Source organism: Python bivittatus, unplaced genomic scaffold (genome assembly GCF_059951505.1).
Source record: "Python bivittatus isolate LINGU-HERP-01145 unplaced genomic scaffold, Pbiv_v1 ctg000690_np1212, whole genome shotgun sequence".
Classification (NCBI taxonomy): Eukaryota; Metazoa; Chordata; class Lepidosauria; order Squamata; family Pythonidae; genus Python; species Python bivittatus.
In genome coordinates, this window is record NW_028277096.1 from 4,852,914 (window position 1) to 4,871,718 (window position 18,805).

At 38.8% G+C, this 18,805-nt stretch overlaps 1 protein-coding gene across 3 annotated transcripts in view; it reads left to right on the top strand.

Annotated features, from left to right (window-relative positions):
* Positions 1-18,805, top strand: part of ASXL2 (ASXL transcriptional regulator 2) — an 81,732-nt gene that overhangs the window by 49,574 nt on the left and 13,353 nt on the right. For 2 of the 3 annotated variants that reach the window (XM_025177564.2, XM_088152247.1), the window contains 4 exons: positions 12,020-12,135; positions 13,742-13,877; positions 16,800-16,940; positions 18,530-18,693. In XM_025177564.2, the coding sequence (XP_025033332.2) occupies positions 12,020-12,135; positions 13,742-13,877; positions 16,800-16,940; positions 18,530-18,693 (557 nt within the window). The remainder of the gene's footprint in view (positions 1-12,019; positions 12,136-13,741; positions 13,878-16,799; positions 16,941-18,529; positions 18,694-18,805) is intronic. The other variant, XM_088152249.1, reaches the window with a different exon arrangement.

The window sequence follows — 18,805 nt, forward strand, 5'->3', positions numbered from 1 at the left end:
TAACAATCTTGATCTGTAGTCACTTCAAATAATGTCCTAAAACTTGATTTCTTTTCATTTTTTCTTTGTCCCTTCTCACAAAATTCTTCAAAGCTTTAACAAGTCTCTTTTGTAAATCCAATATAGGAAAGTTATCCAGGTTGTTCTCTTGGTTTGTTATTTATATATTCCTTTTAATTATTAAGACATCATCCGGTTTCTTTTGTATATCCAGTGTAACATCTTTTTTCATGTTATTATTATCATTTTTGTCTTGTCATTTTTAAATCCACTTTCAGATCAGTCCCAGTCTTTTCTGGTAAAACTTGTTCCTCTTCCACAACATCTTTTAAATACAGTCTATCTATAGAGGCAGATAATCTTAAAATTAACTTCTAGGTCATTGTTCAAAAATATCCTTCAGTATGTTGAATGTTAAAATATTTTGCTCCATTCTGTATTAGTAAGTCAAATTTAAGTGTTCTTCTCCTTTAATTGTACTCTTTAGTTCCTTCTTGTTCCCTCTACTGTCCAACTTTCAAAGTCCCATCCTATCATTTTTTTTTTTTAAGAATTCAAAACAAAAGTATTTTCCCACAGGAAGGATTCTTATAATTAATTCCAAAATCTTATTTCAAATTTATCTGGACCCTTAGTCTGTTTGTAACTTTCTAAAATCAAATTTTTAGTCACATTTGCTGTTCATTCCAGAAAAAAAAATTAAGTGCTTAAACTTGTGTTTAAAACTTCTTTCGCTAAGAATTGAAGGAAACTCACTTGGTGCTATAAAGCGGATTGAGCCAAAGGTTCCTAATAGCTGAAAAGCAGTTAAGAAGCAATTTGTGAAAGTGATTAGAAAAGGAAGTATGCGAACCCTGTGTCCTTAAAGGCACTGACTATGGGTTGAGCAAAATTTCTATTCCCTCGTCTCCCAGAGCTCTAAACCTGCCGGAGACTGCTGTCTTGTGGTCTCCTTGCGAGGAGCACTTGTGGGTGATCTCAAGTCCTCTCCTTGTCCAGAGAGGAATTATGAAGAGCCAGTCTACTTGCCGACTCTTCATTCTGCTGTGGTTTTTGGCTCCACCAAAGCTTCAGTTCACCATTTCTTCCTTGGAAGTCCCGGAAAAGTAAATATTCCTAACGAAATCTCTTCCTCCACCCCACTTCCTTAACAAAGTGTATTTTCATAGTCAGTCCTTCCTATCTACTGGTTCTTACTGCAAAATTAGTTGAGATGTTTTCTTAACTGAAGTTATTCATGCATTTCATAGCTGGTTATGCAGTAGATTAAAGCCTGTTAGCTGAAATTTCAGATGAAAATTGAAGCTTTTGTGGGTTGTCTTAGTATTGCTCTAGACCAGTATTTCTTCAACTTTTTTCTCTCAGGACCTCTTCCCACTTTTAAAAATTGTGGAGGACCCCCAAAAGACTTTTTGTTTGTACAGGTAGTACGACCATTTGTTCAGCAACCATTCGAAGTTACAATGGTGCTGAAAAAGGAGACTTATGACCAGTCCTTGAAGTTGGAGCTATCCCAGCACCCCTGCAATCACGTGATCACAATCTGGGCGCTTGGCAACCCATTCACACTTACGATCAGTTGCCAAGCATCCCATGATCATGTGACTGCCATTTGCAACCTTCCATGCTGGCTTCCCCAGAAAGTCAGTGGGGAAGCTGGCAGGGAAGGTCGCAAGTCACTGGGGTAAGTTTCCCCCACCCACGCACCCTCCTGAGCCCCTCTGTGGTCACATCATGCTGGCCACTCACACACTGCTGTGCACCCTCCCAACCTGTGCCGCACCCCAGCGCATCCTCCCCAACCTGCATGGCACATCTCGCACCTCGCTGCACACCCCCACGCACCTTCCCTGACCCGTATGGTGCTTTTCGTGTACCCCGTGCACCCTCCCAACCCGTATGACGCCTCTCGTGTACCCCTGTGACCATCCCCAACCCGTATGGCACCTCTCACACACCGCAGCGTATTCTCCCCAACCTGTGCACACCCTTGCACTCTCCCACATACTGTCTGCAACTCGCACAGTACCTCTGCACGCCCCTGTGTACCTCCTCACTCCCTCCCTCCCCCACCCAGCAGCAGCCACTTAACCTGCCTGTGATCTGGGACTCGCAACTTCCTGCTGGCTTCCCCACTGACTTTGGTTGTGGGAAGCCAGCAGGAAGTTGCCTCACCTAATGACTGTGGGATTCAGTTAACAATGGCAACCAGGACTGCAGGGATTGCTGTTGCTAAGCAATGTAGTCATGCTTTACAACCGCATCACTTAGCAATGGAAATTCCGGTCCCAATTGTTGTCGTTAAGTCAAGGACTACCTGTATGGATTATATTTACCAATATTCATCATATTTAAAATTAAAATTGATGCATTTGCTTCTGTACTGCTTCTCATAATTGTTTGATGAGATTTTAATACAGTACTGTATTATTTTTCAACATAGGCTGGCAAATAATTTTGATTTTGCAGAGGACCACATTTTAAAAAACACTGCTCTAGACAGAGCTTTGTAACTCCCCCTTGCTCTGCCTCTTCTCCAAAATCCCAAAAGCTTATGAGCTTTGAAAGCATCTTTTCACGGGTGGGGATGATACAGGTAATCTTGCATTTACAGCATTTGGGATTAACCGTAGTTGGATCTTTCAGCACAAAAGAACATAAAGATTGTTTTGTGTCAACAATTATTTGAGTTTGACAAGCAGTTGTTTTTTACCTCTTCTCAGAAGGTTCCGTTATCATTTGGTTGGGGCTTACATTATTATTTTTATGATGTATGGTTAAAACCCTCTTTACTTTCTCACTTAGCTTCTTGTAGTATCTTTCTTTTCATTTTTATTGTTATTAGATGTATACATAATATTAAACAGTCTGTTAAATGTTAACTTCCCAGCCAATTTATTAGCTTTATAGTTGTTTATATTTTTACTTTTGTTCTTCAGCTGTCCTTGTTTCAGTTTAAACCTTTTAAATAATTTATTTGTATCAGAGTCGTTTGGGTTTGAATTTTCTTTTCTAGAACTCAGTGGTTTACTTATTAACTTTGGGCATTGTAAAACGTTATTCTTTACTCTGATCCTTTAGTTGTGTCACATGTCTCTACTTTCACCATTTGTTGAGCCAATTTAGTGAGAGTAAACAAAAGGTGCTTACGTTTGGTTTTAAAAAAAAATAATTAAAGATCCACATCCCATTTCATATCAATTGATTCCTGCAACTGCTCTAAACTATCCAACATTGGGTAAGAGGTTGTCTGCTGTGAAGCCATCATTCTAAATCTGGTTGGTGACCATACATCGTCAGAAGATAAGTTCCTTTTATTTGTTCTCATAGTATCATCCTTTGTCCAAACTTTATTTATCCCTCCAAGTGTTGCTGAATTTCAGCTCCTCTGAGTTGTGACCAGCATGGCCAGTGGTGAGGCAAAATGGGAACTGCTGTTCAATATGTAGAAGGTTGTAGATTGCCCACTGCTGATTTAACAAAGTATAAACAATTGAAGTTCTAAGAGTTTATGCAAAAGGAATTCTGTCATGCAGAGAAGCTTGGTTTTCCAGAATGTATGAAATCAAGCACTGAAAGAGTCTGTCTTTTCTTGTTCCATTAACTTTTGTACATGAAGGAATTATATAAAGAACCTATTGAGCAAAGCGCTCACATTTATACTGCTAAACAGAAGTATTTTAGATACCATGGTTGCATCTCAGTCTTATTCTGATATTTTAATTGAAAGTTATTGATAGTTCAAAGGGGATGTAATACAGGAAGAAGTGTCAGCAGAGTACATAATTTTCAAGTTAACATCTGGCTCTGGAGAGGACTGCTTTATTGAATATAGTCTTGCTTCACTTATAGATTGCTAACTGTTTTGAGATTTTGTAATAAAATTCAGGTGCCAAGTGCTTTTTATTAGAATGGAATCTCTCCCAACATGTGCCAAAAAGGTCTCATAAAACTGTTTGTTTTCTCAGTAAGCGAATACTTGGTAGTTTGTCTCCCCTGACCCAAGGAGCTTGCAGTTGTCAAGGAAACCATTTTGCTGTTCATAACTTGGGGGTAGATAGAGAGTACATGAAGGAATATGCTGGATCCTATATAGTCATGCCTATTGTGCTCAGTATTCCAAACACTACAGCTTTAATTACAGTATTGCTGAGCTGCGTATATCAATGTCGGCAATTATTGTTTAGCTGCATCAGTTTATAAAGTTTGGTGTAATCCTTTCAGTAGCACGCACACAAAAGAAATATACTTATGTATTATCACAGAATTCAGTAAAACATAATACCTCCAAGACTCAGAACTAATTTTTAATGTCCCTTGAGACATATTTAGAATGTTGTTGGATAGATTTGGACCTCCAGATCTTTGTACAGCCTCCACTTGAATGCATCTAGTGAAAAGAAGTTTACAGTCACTCTGGGTAATTGGAATATTGTCCTCAATTGCCCTGATTCCTTACATACAGCCACACCTCAGTGTTCTTTTAGGGATATAGAATTCTGCATTTGGCCATGCCTTCCTCCCTTGGCCTCAAACAATGCAAGAGAATCTAGAAAGCAACTGAGCTTATAGCTCAAAACTCTGCTATTGGATTCCTACATGAGGAACTAATAGATGAATGGAGAGGATAGAAAAGCAAAATGCTTTGGTCTTTGATTCTATGGAATTTCCAGTAAATTCACTAAAGACAATAGCATGATGAAAATTCATGTACTGAGATAGTTTGAGTTGCATAGAGTTTTTCTGGTGGAGGACCTTTAGGTGCCTGAGAGTCACATTCCATTCCAGGACCAAACTACTGTGGCAAGCTCCTGCTTGTTTTTGAGAAAGTAGTTATAGCTGTATATCAGGATTTGTAAAACAATTGATACCAGCCTAGACCTGTCAGTTCATAATCCTGAACAACAAAGCTGCCATTAAATATGCCTTCCAGCCAAATATGTTGAGCATGCTGCCCTGTTTGTAATAGCAGAATATATTTATTGTCTGAACACAGGCTAAGGGAGCCTCACAACCAATAGTTTGAGGTATCTACAGTAGTTTGAACAAAAAGTCATGGCCCTTATTTTGTGCCTGATAAAAGGTCTTTATTCTCTTAAGTTGTTTCAGGTATGAATTCCTGGAGATACAGAACAATGTAATATTGGTATGGCAGATAGTATTGGCCACTGTGATACATTTTCACAACATTTTCCTGATAAAGCTATCCAGTTTGCCAAAGTTTTGACTACTCAGGGGCAAGGTCTGAAGTGGTAATTGGAACATCTTATGATGTTATCTAGGATTTGTTTCAGTTTGTAGATTTCTGATTAAATGAGTAAGATGCTCTATATTATGAGCTCCAACACTTGTGGCTTATATCTATGCCTCTCTTGGCTCCTTCAGCTGGATCTAGGAAGTAGTGGTGCTTTTTAGGAGGAGGTGTGCTAGATGTCTTCAAGGAGGAACTGATGTGGCTCCTTCTGAAGAAGCCTTCCTTGGATCTTCCCTTCTTAGAGAAGGTTGTTGAGAAAGTGGTTTGGTTCAACTATAGAATGCACTAGATGAGGTGGACTACCTGGGCCCTTTTCAGGTCCTGGATGGGACAGAAATGGATCATTTGGTGGATTATCTCTGTCAGAGCATGGATAGGGAGAATGTCCACTTCTAGTCCTACTTCTCCTCTAAGTGGCATTTTGTACGATTAACTATGATACCCTTCTGGACCACCTATGGGAGTTGGATACATGTTTTACAATGGTTCCTCCTTCCTAAATAGGCAGTACCAGCTGGTAGTAGTGCAAAAGAAGTTGGACTGGAGGGTACTCCCTCTTATTTCTAATTTTTAACATCTACACAAGAAGAAGTAATCTTTTGGCAGGATGAGGTATCATCAGTATGCCACTGATACCAAGCTGTGCCTTACCATCTTGGGCAAGACCAAAGATGCAGAGGAATTCTTGACTTAGTGCTTGGAGGCTCTGATAATCTGGATGGAAGAAAGAAGCTGGATGAACTGATTGTCTAGAAATCATCTGGCACTCCATCTGCTCAGGTTTTAATGTGAGCAGTATTCCATTCTTGCTGAAGGAGCAGGTCTGTAATTTGTGTGTCCTCTTGTCAAATTTGCAGATATAGGCTGTGGCTTTTGCACAGCTTCAGCTGTTGGGCCAGCTGCAGCCCTCCCTGGAGCAGGAGGCCCTAGCAACAGTAACCCATACTCTCCTCACCACCGGATACACTGCTGAAGCATGCTGTACATGGGGCTGTCTTTGAAGACTAACCAGAAACTGCAGCTAGTATAAATGCAACTATCCACATGCTGGCAAGTGAGAACTGCTGCAGCCATACAACATTAAGCATTGGCTTTCAATAGATTGCAGATACAATTCAAAGTAGTAGCTGCAAGAGAAGATACTTGCAGGACCGTCTTCTCCAGATGGAACTAATCCATTCAGTATGTTCATCCCAGTTGGGGATGCTGAATGTTTCCCAAATATGAAAGATGAGCCTGGATATGATATTTCTGTGTAGCACTGTACACTTTAGCCCTCCCCTTGGAAGTCCAGTTTATACCAACTCTGGTGTATTTTTGTAAAACTGCCAAGACTGAGCTTTTCTATAGTGCATTTGATAGTTAAATGTTGCTTGATTGATGGGCTGGCACCAGGATATTTGAAACTATTTATTTCTAATTTTAATTACTTAAATTACTCTTTGGGGGTTTTAATTGCATTCTGTTGTTTTTAATGCTACTTTAAATTGCCATGAGTTGTGAGATTCAGTGGTATATAAACAAATAAAGTTGGTATGTATAATTTCAAATGAAGTATTACATAAAGGCTTGAGTGTAATGTTTATTTTTTTAAAAAAGAAAAAGAACATGAGTGCAAAGCTGTAGTTCATTACATGACAATATAATATTATTTAAGAAAGCAGTCTACAAATCAAATATAGAATAGTAAAATTTCCTTTGAGTTAAATTTAGCCCCTGGAGACTTCATGGGTATCCATGTAGTTTTCTTTACAATAATACAGAAGTGGTCTGCCATAACCTTATGGGAAAAAATAGAAATCTTCTAGAAAACATATAATCACAAAACGAGCAATTCGAAGAACTCATTTGCACAGCATGTTAAGCTGAAGTGTGGTTTAGTGGCAAACAAGCAGCATATCTTTCAACAGACATATTAGGGTTTTGCCATGCTAAAATGAAAACCAAATTTCTAAAAGCATATTTCATTAGTTGCAAATCTCCATGAGAAGATATTGCAGACAGGCTGCTCTTTGGAGTTTCTTTAGAAGCTGAATCTTTTTAGTCCATTGGCAAGTTGACAAGGAGTCCTGTTAAATGTCAAGTTCCAGGAAAAAGTAAAGGCAGTTTTATTTCCCATTCCATTATTGACCAAGAATATGTGATGCCTTCAAAACTGGTGAAGATAAATGTAATGTGAGCTTTGTGGAATTATGCTCATAGTAGCCACTACTCACAAGTTGTTCTTATTGCTAGAAAAATTACACAGAATTTCTAAGAAACTCAAAGTACATTTCCCTAGTGAGTCCTTTGAATATCTGCACTTGGTGCAAAATCAGTGTAGTTCACTGAGACTTCTCAAATATTGGTTTGATAATTCAAAAATTATAGTACAATTGGCTTCACATACAGAAGTATAAACCTGGAGAGACTGGCAAAAAGAATTGCTATATTTCCCCTTTTATTCCATTCAGAAACTCAAAAGAAAACATACTCAGTGACTTCACTTGCTTGTGTTGTTACAAAAATAATCTTGAAAGTTATTTTGCTCCTTTAGAACTATTACAATTTTTCTTTTCTCCCCCCAGCCCCCCTTTTGTTCTTTTTACGTGTAATACAGCTCTTAAAAGTGTGGATGTCTGTGGTTGGATGCAGCTAAAATCTTGCATAATTTCCAGTGCTTGAGCAGAGCTCAAGAAGCAGACCTAATAGTCCAAGGCCTAACAGACCTGAGCTCTCTTTAAATAGTTTATTTCTTTGTTGAGAAGAAGTGGAACTGAAGCATCTGAGCTTTGAATTTTTTCTGCTTTCAGGAAAGAGGACTGGCTCTGTTGAGCTTTGTGATTTAGCTTAATGTGGCATCATTGTTATGCATATACGTACAAAACAGGAAGTCTTTTCAGATCATATCAACAACCTACTTCCTTATATGTACAAAAATAAAGCATTCTGAAACAGCAAAGGCAGAAATTGACACAACATAGGCAAGCCCCATATTTTTAGGCCTATCCAATCGTGGGGCAGGGGGAAGTTTAAAAGCTAAGGTGGCAATTTCTGTGTGTGTGTTCTTGCAAGACCCCAAAGCAGGTACAAATTCAGACTGTAAGTTTTCTGTGGCTGCCATAACCATGTCCAGAAATGAGCTTCCTTTGCAAGGTAAGACTACATTTCCCTACCTTGAAATGAACTTAGATAACTTTTCCCACAATATGTTGCAGTGAATTACTTTGTTGTCCATACAGTATTGGAAGGAAGAGGAGGTTCTTTCTGTATGTGATTCCAGGCAAAACCTATGGCTTGAGTAATTAAAGAGCTGGACTTTAATAGAGCCAACAACTTTTTGTACAGCTTCACATTAACTGAACCTGACATTGAAGGGGGAAAAACAGAGAGAATGCAAATGTGGATTTTTTTTCTGAGTCAGTTGCTGATATGGGCTGAGTTAAGTCTACAGTTGATCAACCAGGATGGTTTTATAAAAGAACATGTATTTTGAAAAATGAATTCCACCCGTCATGAGAGAGAGTTTTCCTAATTTCAGAATTCTGAATTAAGTTAATATTTTCTAAGTTGCACTAGTAGAAAGGCTTTTGTTTACTATGCTGTTTGTTTTAATGGTGCTATAACTCTGAATCTAGACAGTCAAATGCTTTACAGCTTCCTTTGCAGCCAGAAGATCCTGGGTCATGGACAGTCTTTGGACAGTTCACAGAGGAATTGTTTGTAGTCATGTATAAATATGCAACCGGAAGGTTGCAAAAATAGTGTAATCCAAACCAGAAAATATGAACAGAGTTAATTGTTGAACAGATGTTACAGAAACTGGAGTATTATGATTAGTTGCAAGATGCAGTTCAAAATATATTTGAACTGGCTAGCCAAATGATGAGTTTGGTCCACACTCTGGGATTTATACTGGTGTTCTGTGAAAAGAGCAAAGGACAATATAAGAAGATTCAGTTTTGATTCTCCTCCATTTGTAAGCCTGTAAAGGGCTTACAGGTGAAAGCACTATAGAAAATTAGATATTTTGGAAAGATAGTCCTAGGTTAGTGGAGGTTAATCAGCTGGTTGAAATAACAAACATCTATGGACACAGTACATTTGTAGCTTTGCAGTTTCAATAGAGTGGTCCAGGTCTATGAAATAAAAGAAGGGAGGTCCCTATGACCTTTTAAGAAAAGTACCAAGCTTTTTTTAACACTGAAAAATAATTTATTTTATTAGGATATGTAGAATGTGCTTTTGCAAATGTGCAATTTGATGTAATAAGGTTCCACAGGCAAGAGCTCACCAACAGTTTTACCTATTCCAGAATTGGTCTCTTTCTTCTCCGGGAGATTCTTTGTCTTGTCTTGATTGAGTCTCCATTTGTTAATCCTCCTTCAGGTACCAGTTCAGAAAGTCAACAGCTTCCCTAGCATTAGATAACACTTTGTAACCTGGTAATCAAATTTCAACAGAATTATCTATCAGTAACTGCTTCTTTAAGTTTCTGTAAACTCCTGCTTGTGTCATCAGTAACACAACCAGATCTGAAGCTTTTCAGAGACCTAATGTCCATCACCATGAATTTTTTAGTTAACCCCATGATCCCTTTCAGTATTCATTGAATATTACATTTGTATCTGAGGTGCAAATATTGAAAAATCAGGGGTGGTTGTTTACCCTAACCATGTATCTGGAACAGAAGTGATGGGAGCTGGACTTGTTGCCAGTTGGCTTCCAGGTACAAACCACCTTATATATCTGATAGACTACCTATTCTATATGGAATCTGCCCATCCAATGAAATCCAAGGAGGAAATCTTGCTGTGGATCCCTATGCCAAGGGAGTGTCAACCCACAGAAGTGGGTTTTCTTGGTGATAACTCCCTCTTCTCTGGAGCAGCTCATCCCTAGTGATTGACTCCTCTATTATTATTCTGGGGGGCTATGAATGTCTTACTCTTTAGAAGGGTCTGTGGAGAAAGGAAGGAAGATTGAATGTTCTCCCAAAGAAATGACCAATGAAGTAGTGGAGATGTATGATTGAAATTATTATTTTTGTTTGTTTGTTTTGGTGGGGTGTGTGTGTGTTATGGTTACTTACTTACAATACTGAGGTTTTGTAAGCAACCAGTCAACAGATAGAAGCCTGTATGATAATGGGGAAGAACTAAGGCCAAGTGATTCTGTGATTGGTCAGTCTACTGTCCAAATGCTAGTGACTAATAGACAACTTCAAAACATTGGCTCTGCCTTCTTAGAGTCTTGTGGATGATAGGGGAATATGATTCCATTGGACTTCTTGGAAATATGGAAATTCTCTTACATATAAAAAGCTTTAAAACCATGGACAGTATTAAACCTTATTCTCAAATCTTTTCTGGACTCTGTTGTTGTTTTTGGTTCATTGGATTCCTTTACAGTAATAGGCCAGCTTTTTGTCATAAAGGGCATATGTGCTTCTTTACTGCCAATGTTTATTTGTTTAATTATGAATGATATTTATAGCTTTCCCCAGTTGACAACTCTGGGCTCGATACAAAAAAGGCACACACATAAAGGAAAAAAGAAGTGTACAGCATATACCTTGTTAAAAACCCTAATACTGTAAAGGAAAAATCTCATAGGTGCTCCATGACTGAAATTACTCTGAGGACCAAATGTTTCGTGAATCAGCACTGCTTTAGCTACTTTATGAAATGCCAGTAGGATTTCTGGCAGAAAAAATAGAGAAAGGATAAAAGTCAGAGGCCCACAAGATTTCTCTTATAGCATTTTAAAGGATTCTCTGGAGATGGATTTGTGAACCTTAATAGCTTCTTACTCTCCTAAAGTAATAGTTACATCACCACTTCCAGTGTCTAACAGATCTTTCTAAAAAGGAGCTGAGGTAGGTAGCCTGTAACTCTTAAAGCTTCCCTGACTGCTATTGCTGAAAATTAGTGGCACAGTATCCCAGTCTATTGAGGGTGGGTATATATACATATGGAATATGTATATATACTCATACATACATACATATATGGTAACTGCAGTGGACGGTGAGAGAAGCCCACAGCCTGCACGTGGCTCCCCAGCACCCCATTTGCAGCACCCCAAGAACAAATTTCAGCAGTCAGATTTTAGGGGTGAGGTTGGGGAGATTGGAAGGGTGGGGATGGAAATGGTTTGACTCTGGGAAGCTGCTTTCTGTCTTAAAACCTCTAAAAAATGGTCCCCCAAATTTTGACTGTTATGAGATAGTGATTCTGTAATTGTGATTTCTGTAAGAAACTGTATTGTGGCTTTCAATCCTTCAAATATTGTCCGCTCTGCCTTAATGTAATTCCTAAAATAGCATTAACATCATTTTAAAAGACAAAGGAACCTAGTAAAAAGCTCAGATATCTTCATTCTTCCAGTGTACTTGGCATAGCCCTGCCCACCTACATGACTTCACTTCCTCTCCCACTAAAGCTCTCATTCCTCTTCCTCCAATTGATAAGCCCCTGAGCACCTGGAGACTGCTCATCCATGAACTAAGAGGGGCCATTCGTGATGAAACCAGCCCTGTGACATTTTCCATTGTGGTATCAGATGGTACCCTTTACTTACAGAAAGGGCCCTTATGAACGACAAGACTTGATTTCTTGAGCAAGCAATCAAGAAGTATGGAGTATGACTCTTGGATAGTCACAGTTTATTCCAGAGCTCCAGCATTGTATTTCCAGGTATCTGGTTTTCCATGCTTGCGACAAATGGTTTTATTTGTGGCATGCTTGTTTATCTACTTGTCATCTTCTGTTCTTGCTTCTCCAGTATCAGCTAGACTTTCACAAGTGTCCTCCCCTCAGCCAGGCTGCCCATCTCCTTCTATCCCACCAGGTAAAGTCATCTCTTCATCTCAGAAGCACAGCAAAAAGGCACTTAAACAAGTAAGTAGGAGAGCATACTGAACTGTTTATCTGATCTTTAGTTTGTGCTTATCTGCATGTTACTTGGCACTAAAAATCTAACCTAACTTTATCTTAAATTTGCTTTGTGTTCTTGCTCCAATTTACACTCTTGTAAAAATTCTATATAATTGAGCATATGGATACAGGGATGAGGTTCACTAGAATATATGTAATAACACATAGCTTCTATTCAAACTGCATCCCTGGAAGAACAGATAAATTTTCCTAAGTATTTTTTCATAAAATCTTAATCACTTTTCTGTATAAAGGGCAACCACCAGGAAGCCAGATTTCTTTGCAACACAAATCTTTATATATGACTCAAAAGGACTCTAGGCTCTAGCTATCAGCTAGTAAAAGATAGCTACTTGGTGTTTCATTCAGTTGTAAAACAGCTGAAGAATAATTCTTGCTTTATCCTTGACTCTCATGTTATTTCCAAAATAAAAATTAAGTTATAACTGTCTTGGTGCATTTATTGCTTAATTTCAGTTGCCCTGTCTGCTTTTTGTTTCATGCATCAGCTTGGTATGTTTTTTCTCTGCACTTGGGTAGTATTCCACTGGGGACTGTGTTTGCTCTGGGTCAAAATGCCCTAGCCTTTTCTTCATATTGTTCTGTTTTTTCCCCATTCTCTCATTTCTTTCACAATGATTATTTCCTTAACATAATCAGATTTTAAAAAGATTTTGAATAAAATTATATTTTCTCATTTCATATGCTGAATGTTTTTCATTGCCTTTTGAAATTTGAACACATTTTCTGTTTTGACTGTGATCTCTCCTAGACTTCTTTTTCCTTCATTTACTTTGCACTCTGCAGAAATATGCATGCAGTTGTTTTTCTGTTAGGAGGGTGTCTTATTCTGTCAATGCAATACTTTTCCTTTATTTTAGATACTAGGCTACATTTTCCTTCTCTTTCCATAGCTTCTCGACACTGAGAATTTTCATCATAATTATGATTTGTATTTGTTGCAGAGCCTATATTAAATATTATATTATTTCCTTATATTCCCTTGGAGCAATTGGTTTGACCATTTCTTTATGTATTAGATTTGTTTGTACTTTGTAGAAGATACTTTGTTTTGAGACAGGTCTTCTTTGTAATTATGATAATGCCTTGGGGTAATTACTTGGGTACTGCTCATTAATCAGTAATAAAATCAGATTATCCTTTAATCTTACAATAGTGGAAGATAAAATATCTCACCAAGTATCTACTCTTTCTCAGAGGCATCAGAGGAGGAAAATTTCCCCACTTCTGGATATTTAGTAGAAGCATTAATTTGAGAATGTCTTTGATAGTAAGATAAAGTCTGTTGTTCACAAATTTGATAGGAATTTTTTTTTCAAAATTATTTTGCAGTTTTCTGTTTCATTGTTATATAAAAAGAAATCAGTAGGAGACACAAAACACATCTTCAGTAAAGTGCAATATATAATAGTTGGTAATAGAACAGTACCCTTGTCAGCCTTCCATTTCCCCATCTCTGCAGGCTTTCATGAACAAGGAATTCTGCACTATAGACTTTTCAGCTTAGGAAACTTTTGTGTCTAATGTATCACTTTCACTTTCTTAATAGGCCTTGAAGCAAAAGCAGCGGAAGCAGCAACATTGCCGAACCAGTGTGCCTGTTTCAACTAATCATCACCTCCTACAGCAGCATGTGAAGGTTGCCAACCATTCTGCTCCTGCAAAAGCCGGTATGAGGCCACCAGGTGAAGCCCTTTTCAAACACACCTTCTCCACTCAGTACTGCTAATTATGTTGCTCAGCTCGTCAGGACTGGGAAGATGTCCCCAGATACCAGTCAACTACGTAGGGCAACACTCTGTGTTCCATGTTCTGATCACATTTTTTTTCCCAACAGAACTTTGATATTTGAAGAAGAGCCTATTCCCTAGTGCAAACCATAGGCTTGGGTTTGCCTAGAAGAACCTCCTCTGAAGTCCCAGAGAATAATGTATTTGGGGGCAGTGCTATAAAATAGGAAATCTGAAAGCAGATTAGAAGGAAGTGTACTTTCGGAATAGAAAGGATCCTGTTATCAGGGAGTGAATTTGTTACATTAGGTGTTTTAGTTACAATACTGAAATATTTAGGAAATTTGGAAATAGTCCTCCACTGGGTCAGAATATTTAGTCTCAGAATGGGAAAACCCCAGCATATAAACTGAATTCAGACCATGGGCTCCTCATCCAATCTACAAACTAAATGCTCAGCTTGAGAAAAGCATTTTCATTAAACAGCTGAACAAAGATAAAATGCTTTTCTAGGTGTGAATCAGTCTTTAAGAATCCTACATTGGTTCCAAGTCTAATTGCAATATATGGATATTTTCAGGTAGAAGATGCTGCCAGAGTGGCAAGAATTAACCTGCCCCATGACTATTGCACCTTCCTTTGCTCTGTGTGTATATGTCTCTGTGATTTTTCAGACCCCCCCCAACACTGTGATGACAGTGAGAGGAAGTGCCCAAGACTGGCTAATAATTAGTGAGCCTACTGTGGCCCGAAGACTTGAGAAACAAGGCACTAGTCAATTATTTTTGAATGAACCTCTCCTTCCCTTGTTCCTCTAGGCCATCGACTTCAATATTAAGTTTCCACAGTGGCTAGTAGATATTGATAGTATTACATTTTTTTTGAATCCCCTTCTAAAGTTAACCTCTTGATAGGCATCAGCGCTTTGTAAGTTACTGAGTTCCGTTGTTTAACTACAGTGCATTCGGAAAGTATTCAGACCCCCTTCACTTTTTTCAATTTTGTTATGTTGCAGCCTGATACTACAATCATTCAAATTCATTTTTTTTCTTATTAATCTACACTCAGTACCCCATAATGACAAAGTGAAAACGGAATTTTAGAAATGTCTGTAAATTTATTAAAAAGGAAAAACTAAAATATTACATTGGCATAAGTATTCAAACCCTTTGCAACAACACTTGAAATTTAGCTCAGGTGCCTCCGATTTCTCTTGATTGTTGCTGAGCTGTTTCTATACCTTGATTGGAGTCCACCTGTGGTAAATTAAATTGATTGGACATGATTTGGAAAGGCACACACCTCTCTATAGAAGGCCTCACAGCTGACAATGCGTACTGTACCAGAGCAAAAGCCATGAGGTCAAAGGAACTGCCTGCAGAGCTCAAAGACAGGATTATTGCAAGGCATAGATCTGGGGAAGGCTACAAAAAAGGTTCTGCTGCACTGAAGGTTCCCAAGAGCACAGTGGCCTCCATAATTCTCAAATGGAAGAAGTTTGGCACAATCAGGACTCTTCCAAGAGCTGGTTGCCTGGCCAAACTGAGCAATCAGGGGAGAAGAGCCATAGTAAGAGAGGTGACCAAGAACCCGGTGGTCACTCTGACTGAGCTCCAGAGTTCCTGTGTGGAGATGGGACAAAGTTCCAGAAGGACAGCCATCACTGCATTCCTCCACCGATCTGGGCTTTACGGCAGAGTGGCTAGACAGAAGCCTCTCCTCAGTGCAAAACACATGAAAGCCTGCTTGGAGTTTGCAAAAAAAGCACCTGAAGGACTCTCAGACTATGAGGAACAAGATTCTCTGGTCTGATGAAACCAAGATTGAACTGTTTGGCCTCAATTCTAAATGTTATGTCTGGAGGCAACCAGACACCACTCATCACCTGCCCAATACCATCCCAACAGTGAAGCATGGTGGTGGCAGCATCATGCTGTGGGGGTGTTTTTCAGCAGCAGGGACTGGGAGACTGGTCAGGGTTGAGGGAAAGCTGAATGGAGCAAAGTACAGAGATATCCTCAGTGAAAACCTCTTCCACAGCACTCAGGACCTCAGACTGAGCCGAAGGTTCACCTTCCAACATGACAACAATCCTAAGCGCACAGCCAAGACAACACAGGAATGGCTTAGGGACAACTCTGTGAATGTCCTAGAGTGGCCCAGCCAGAGCCTGACTTGAACCCTATTGAACATCTCTGGAGAGACCTGAAAATGGCTGTCCACTGACGGTCCCCATCCAACCTGATTGAGCTTGAGAGGATTTGCAAAGAAGAATCGCAGAAAATCCCCCAATCCAGGTGTGCAAAGCTTGTTGCGTCATACCGAAAAAGATTCGAGGCTGTAATTGCTGCCAAAGGTGCTTCAACAAAGTACTGAGTAAAGGGTCTGAATATTTATGCCAATGTGATATTTCAGTTTTTTCTTTTTAACAAATTTACAGTTATTTCTAAAATTCTGTTTTCACTTAATCATTATGGAGTACTGAGTATAGATTAATGAGAAAAAAAGTGAATTTGAACGATTGTAGTATCAGGCTGCAACATAACAAAATTGAAAAAAGTGAAGGGGGTCTGAATACTTTCCAAATGCACTGTATGTGCTGTATATAGAACCCAGTGCAGAACAGCTGACTGAGCAGCTTTTAAGATTCATAAGACTTATTTTCAAGCAGATACTTCATAGAAGCTTCCAATTCTATCTTTTCTAGTGTCTGCACACTGAGACTGCAAATAATTTGTTATCTGCCATTGGTCCTTATTTGTTGTGCTGCAATTCATATTTCATATAGATATCCAATAGAAGTTTAAGCAAAACATTGAATGAGCTGTTGAACAGTTAAACCCAGATAGCGTTTTTCTGTTATCCTTTTCCTTGCAGCCTGGGAAGGGAAACAATCTGATGGACATTCAAGTAGCCCACAGAATTCTACTTCTAGTTCCTCTCCCTCTGTTAAAACTGAGCCTTCCTTGCCAATCCTTGGGAAGAAACCATTCCAGAGATCTGAGAGGCTCCATGCAAGTAAGACAACAGCTTCCTTAAAAAAAATCCTGCTTGATACTTTATCAGAACCTGAAAGTCAGAAATACCTTGCTTTTATTGTTATTTTGAATAAAATAACATTTTATTCAAACATTTGAAAAAATATTTCATAATTCATTTTTTAAATTTAACACTTCGGTTATTCAAAAAAAATAAAAAATGGACAGGGCAGGTTTAGAAAAAAAAGACCTGAAGTTCTGTCTGTATTTGTGGGTGTTTTCTTGGTTTTCTTTTTTCTATTTCCTGTTAGAAGAGCAGCCGCTAAAAGAGCAGCCTGGGTTTTCACCTCATTGGGTTCGCCTCGTGTGAGTCTCTGTTTGAGATAGAACAGCTATACAGCTTGTCTATAAACAGTGAATTTTACAGAATATTCTGGATGAAGCTGGAAACAATTAGCAATTTTTTGATACAAGATAGCATTATGCAATGAAGTATTTAATGCAGTTCCACAGCACTGTTCAGAAAATGACCATTTTGGATTAATGTAGGCTCAGGCTTTATTTAATTTATATGCCAGCTTTCTTTCTGCTAAGAAGTACTCAAGGCATTTAAGTACAAATCGAATAGTAAAATTAGCATTGGCATGATTTTTTCAACTTGTTGCCGTTTAGACCACTAGACCAGTTTGGTGTAGTGGTTAAATCACCGGGCTAGAAAGCAGGAGATGGTGAGTTCTAGTCCTGCCTCAGACATGAAAGCCGGCTGGGTGACTTTGGGCCAGTCACTCTCTCAGCCTAACTCACCTCACAGGGTTGTTGTTGTGGGGCAAATAGGAGGAGGAAGGAGTATTAGGTATGTTCACTGCCTTGAGTTATTTATAAAAAATAGTAAAGGCAGGATAAAAAAATCTGAAAAAATTTAAATATTAAAATTTACCAATAAAAAATAAGACAGTAAAGTCATTGAAAACCAGATTAATCTTATGCTGAGTATGAGAGGGAGTTTTTTTGTTCTTGTTTGTTACAAATGTCCCTATGCTGCTTTGGTAATATTAGGATATTATTGTAACAAATTCATATTCCTAATAATGAATTACATAATTCTAATTAGAGGTGTACATGATGTTGATTTGAAATGCTTTGAGCTTGAACTGCTCCTTTTCTATTTTGTGCTCAGGATGAGATTTTCTAACCTCACAGGAAGTATTCCAAGCTCAAATATTTTGTACTCTGTATTCCTGATACCTTTTCTTGTCTCTGGTGAAGGATTACGATGTATCTGAAATGCACTGCACAGAAGCAGTTTTTTTAGGCGTCACACATAAGCAGCACTTCAGTAAGCAAGAGTTCAGGCTTCCCTTGAGATTTCACCGACTTAGTTGTGGACTGTGAGTGCTGCCATCCATCTTATTTCCTTTGACATTCTTTCTGTGTGGCAGAGGAAGAGCTGTCATGTGGCATTAACCTACTTCAGGAGGTTTGTCAAATGGGGTGGGATTCCAGACTAAAGTATCAGTCCTGGCTAGGGACTTTCCCATTCTTGCTGAGGAGTAGAGGTAGATTGTAGCTAAATCCAAAGTGGGTAGAACTCTCCTTTCTAATTACGATCTTTGGTGACTCTTTTCTTAGGACAGCTGAAGAGGACAAAATGTGCTGAAATTGATGTAGAAACCCCAGAATCCATCTTGGTGAACACCAATCTGCGAGCTCTAATCAACAAGCACACATTCATGGGGCTACCAGTTGAATGTCAGCAGAAGCTGCTCTTGCTCCTGCCAGAGGTGGACAGGCAGGTGTGTGTCCATGGAGGGAGGGGAGGAAACAGGTCAGGGCTCAAATTCTTCCCACAATTTTATATAGCAGTGCTGTTGTGCAGAACTTGGGCTGTGTGACAGTAAGGGCCTG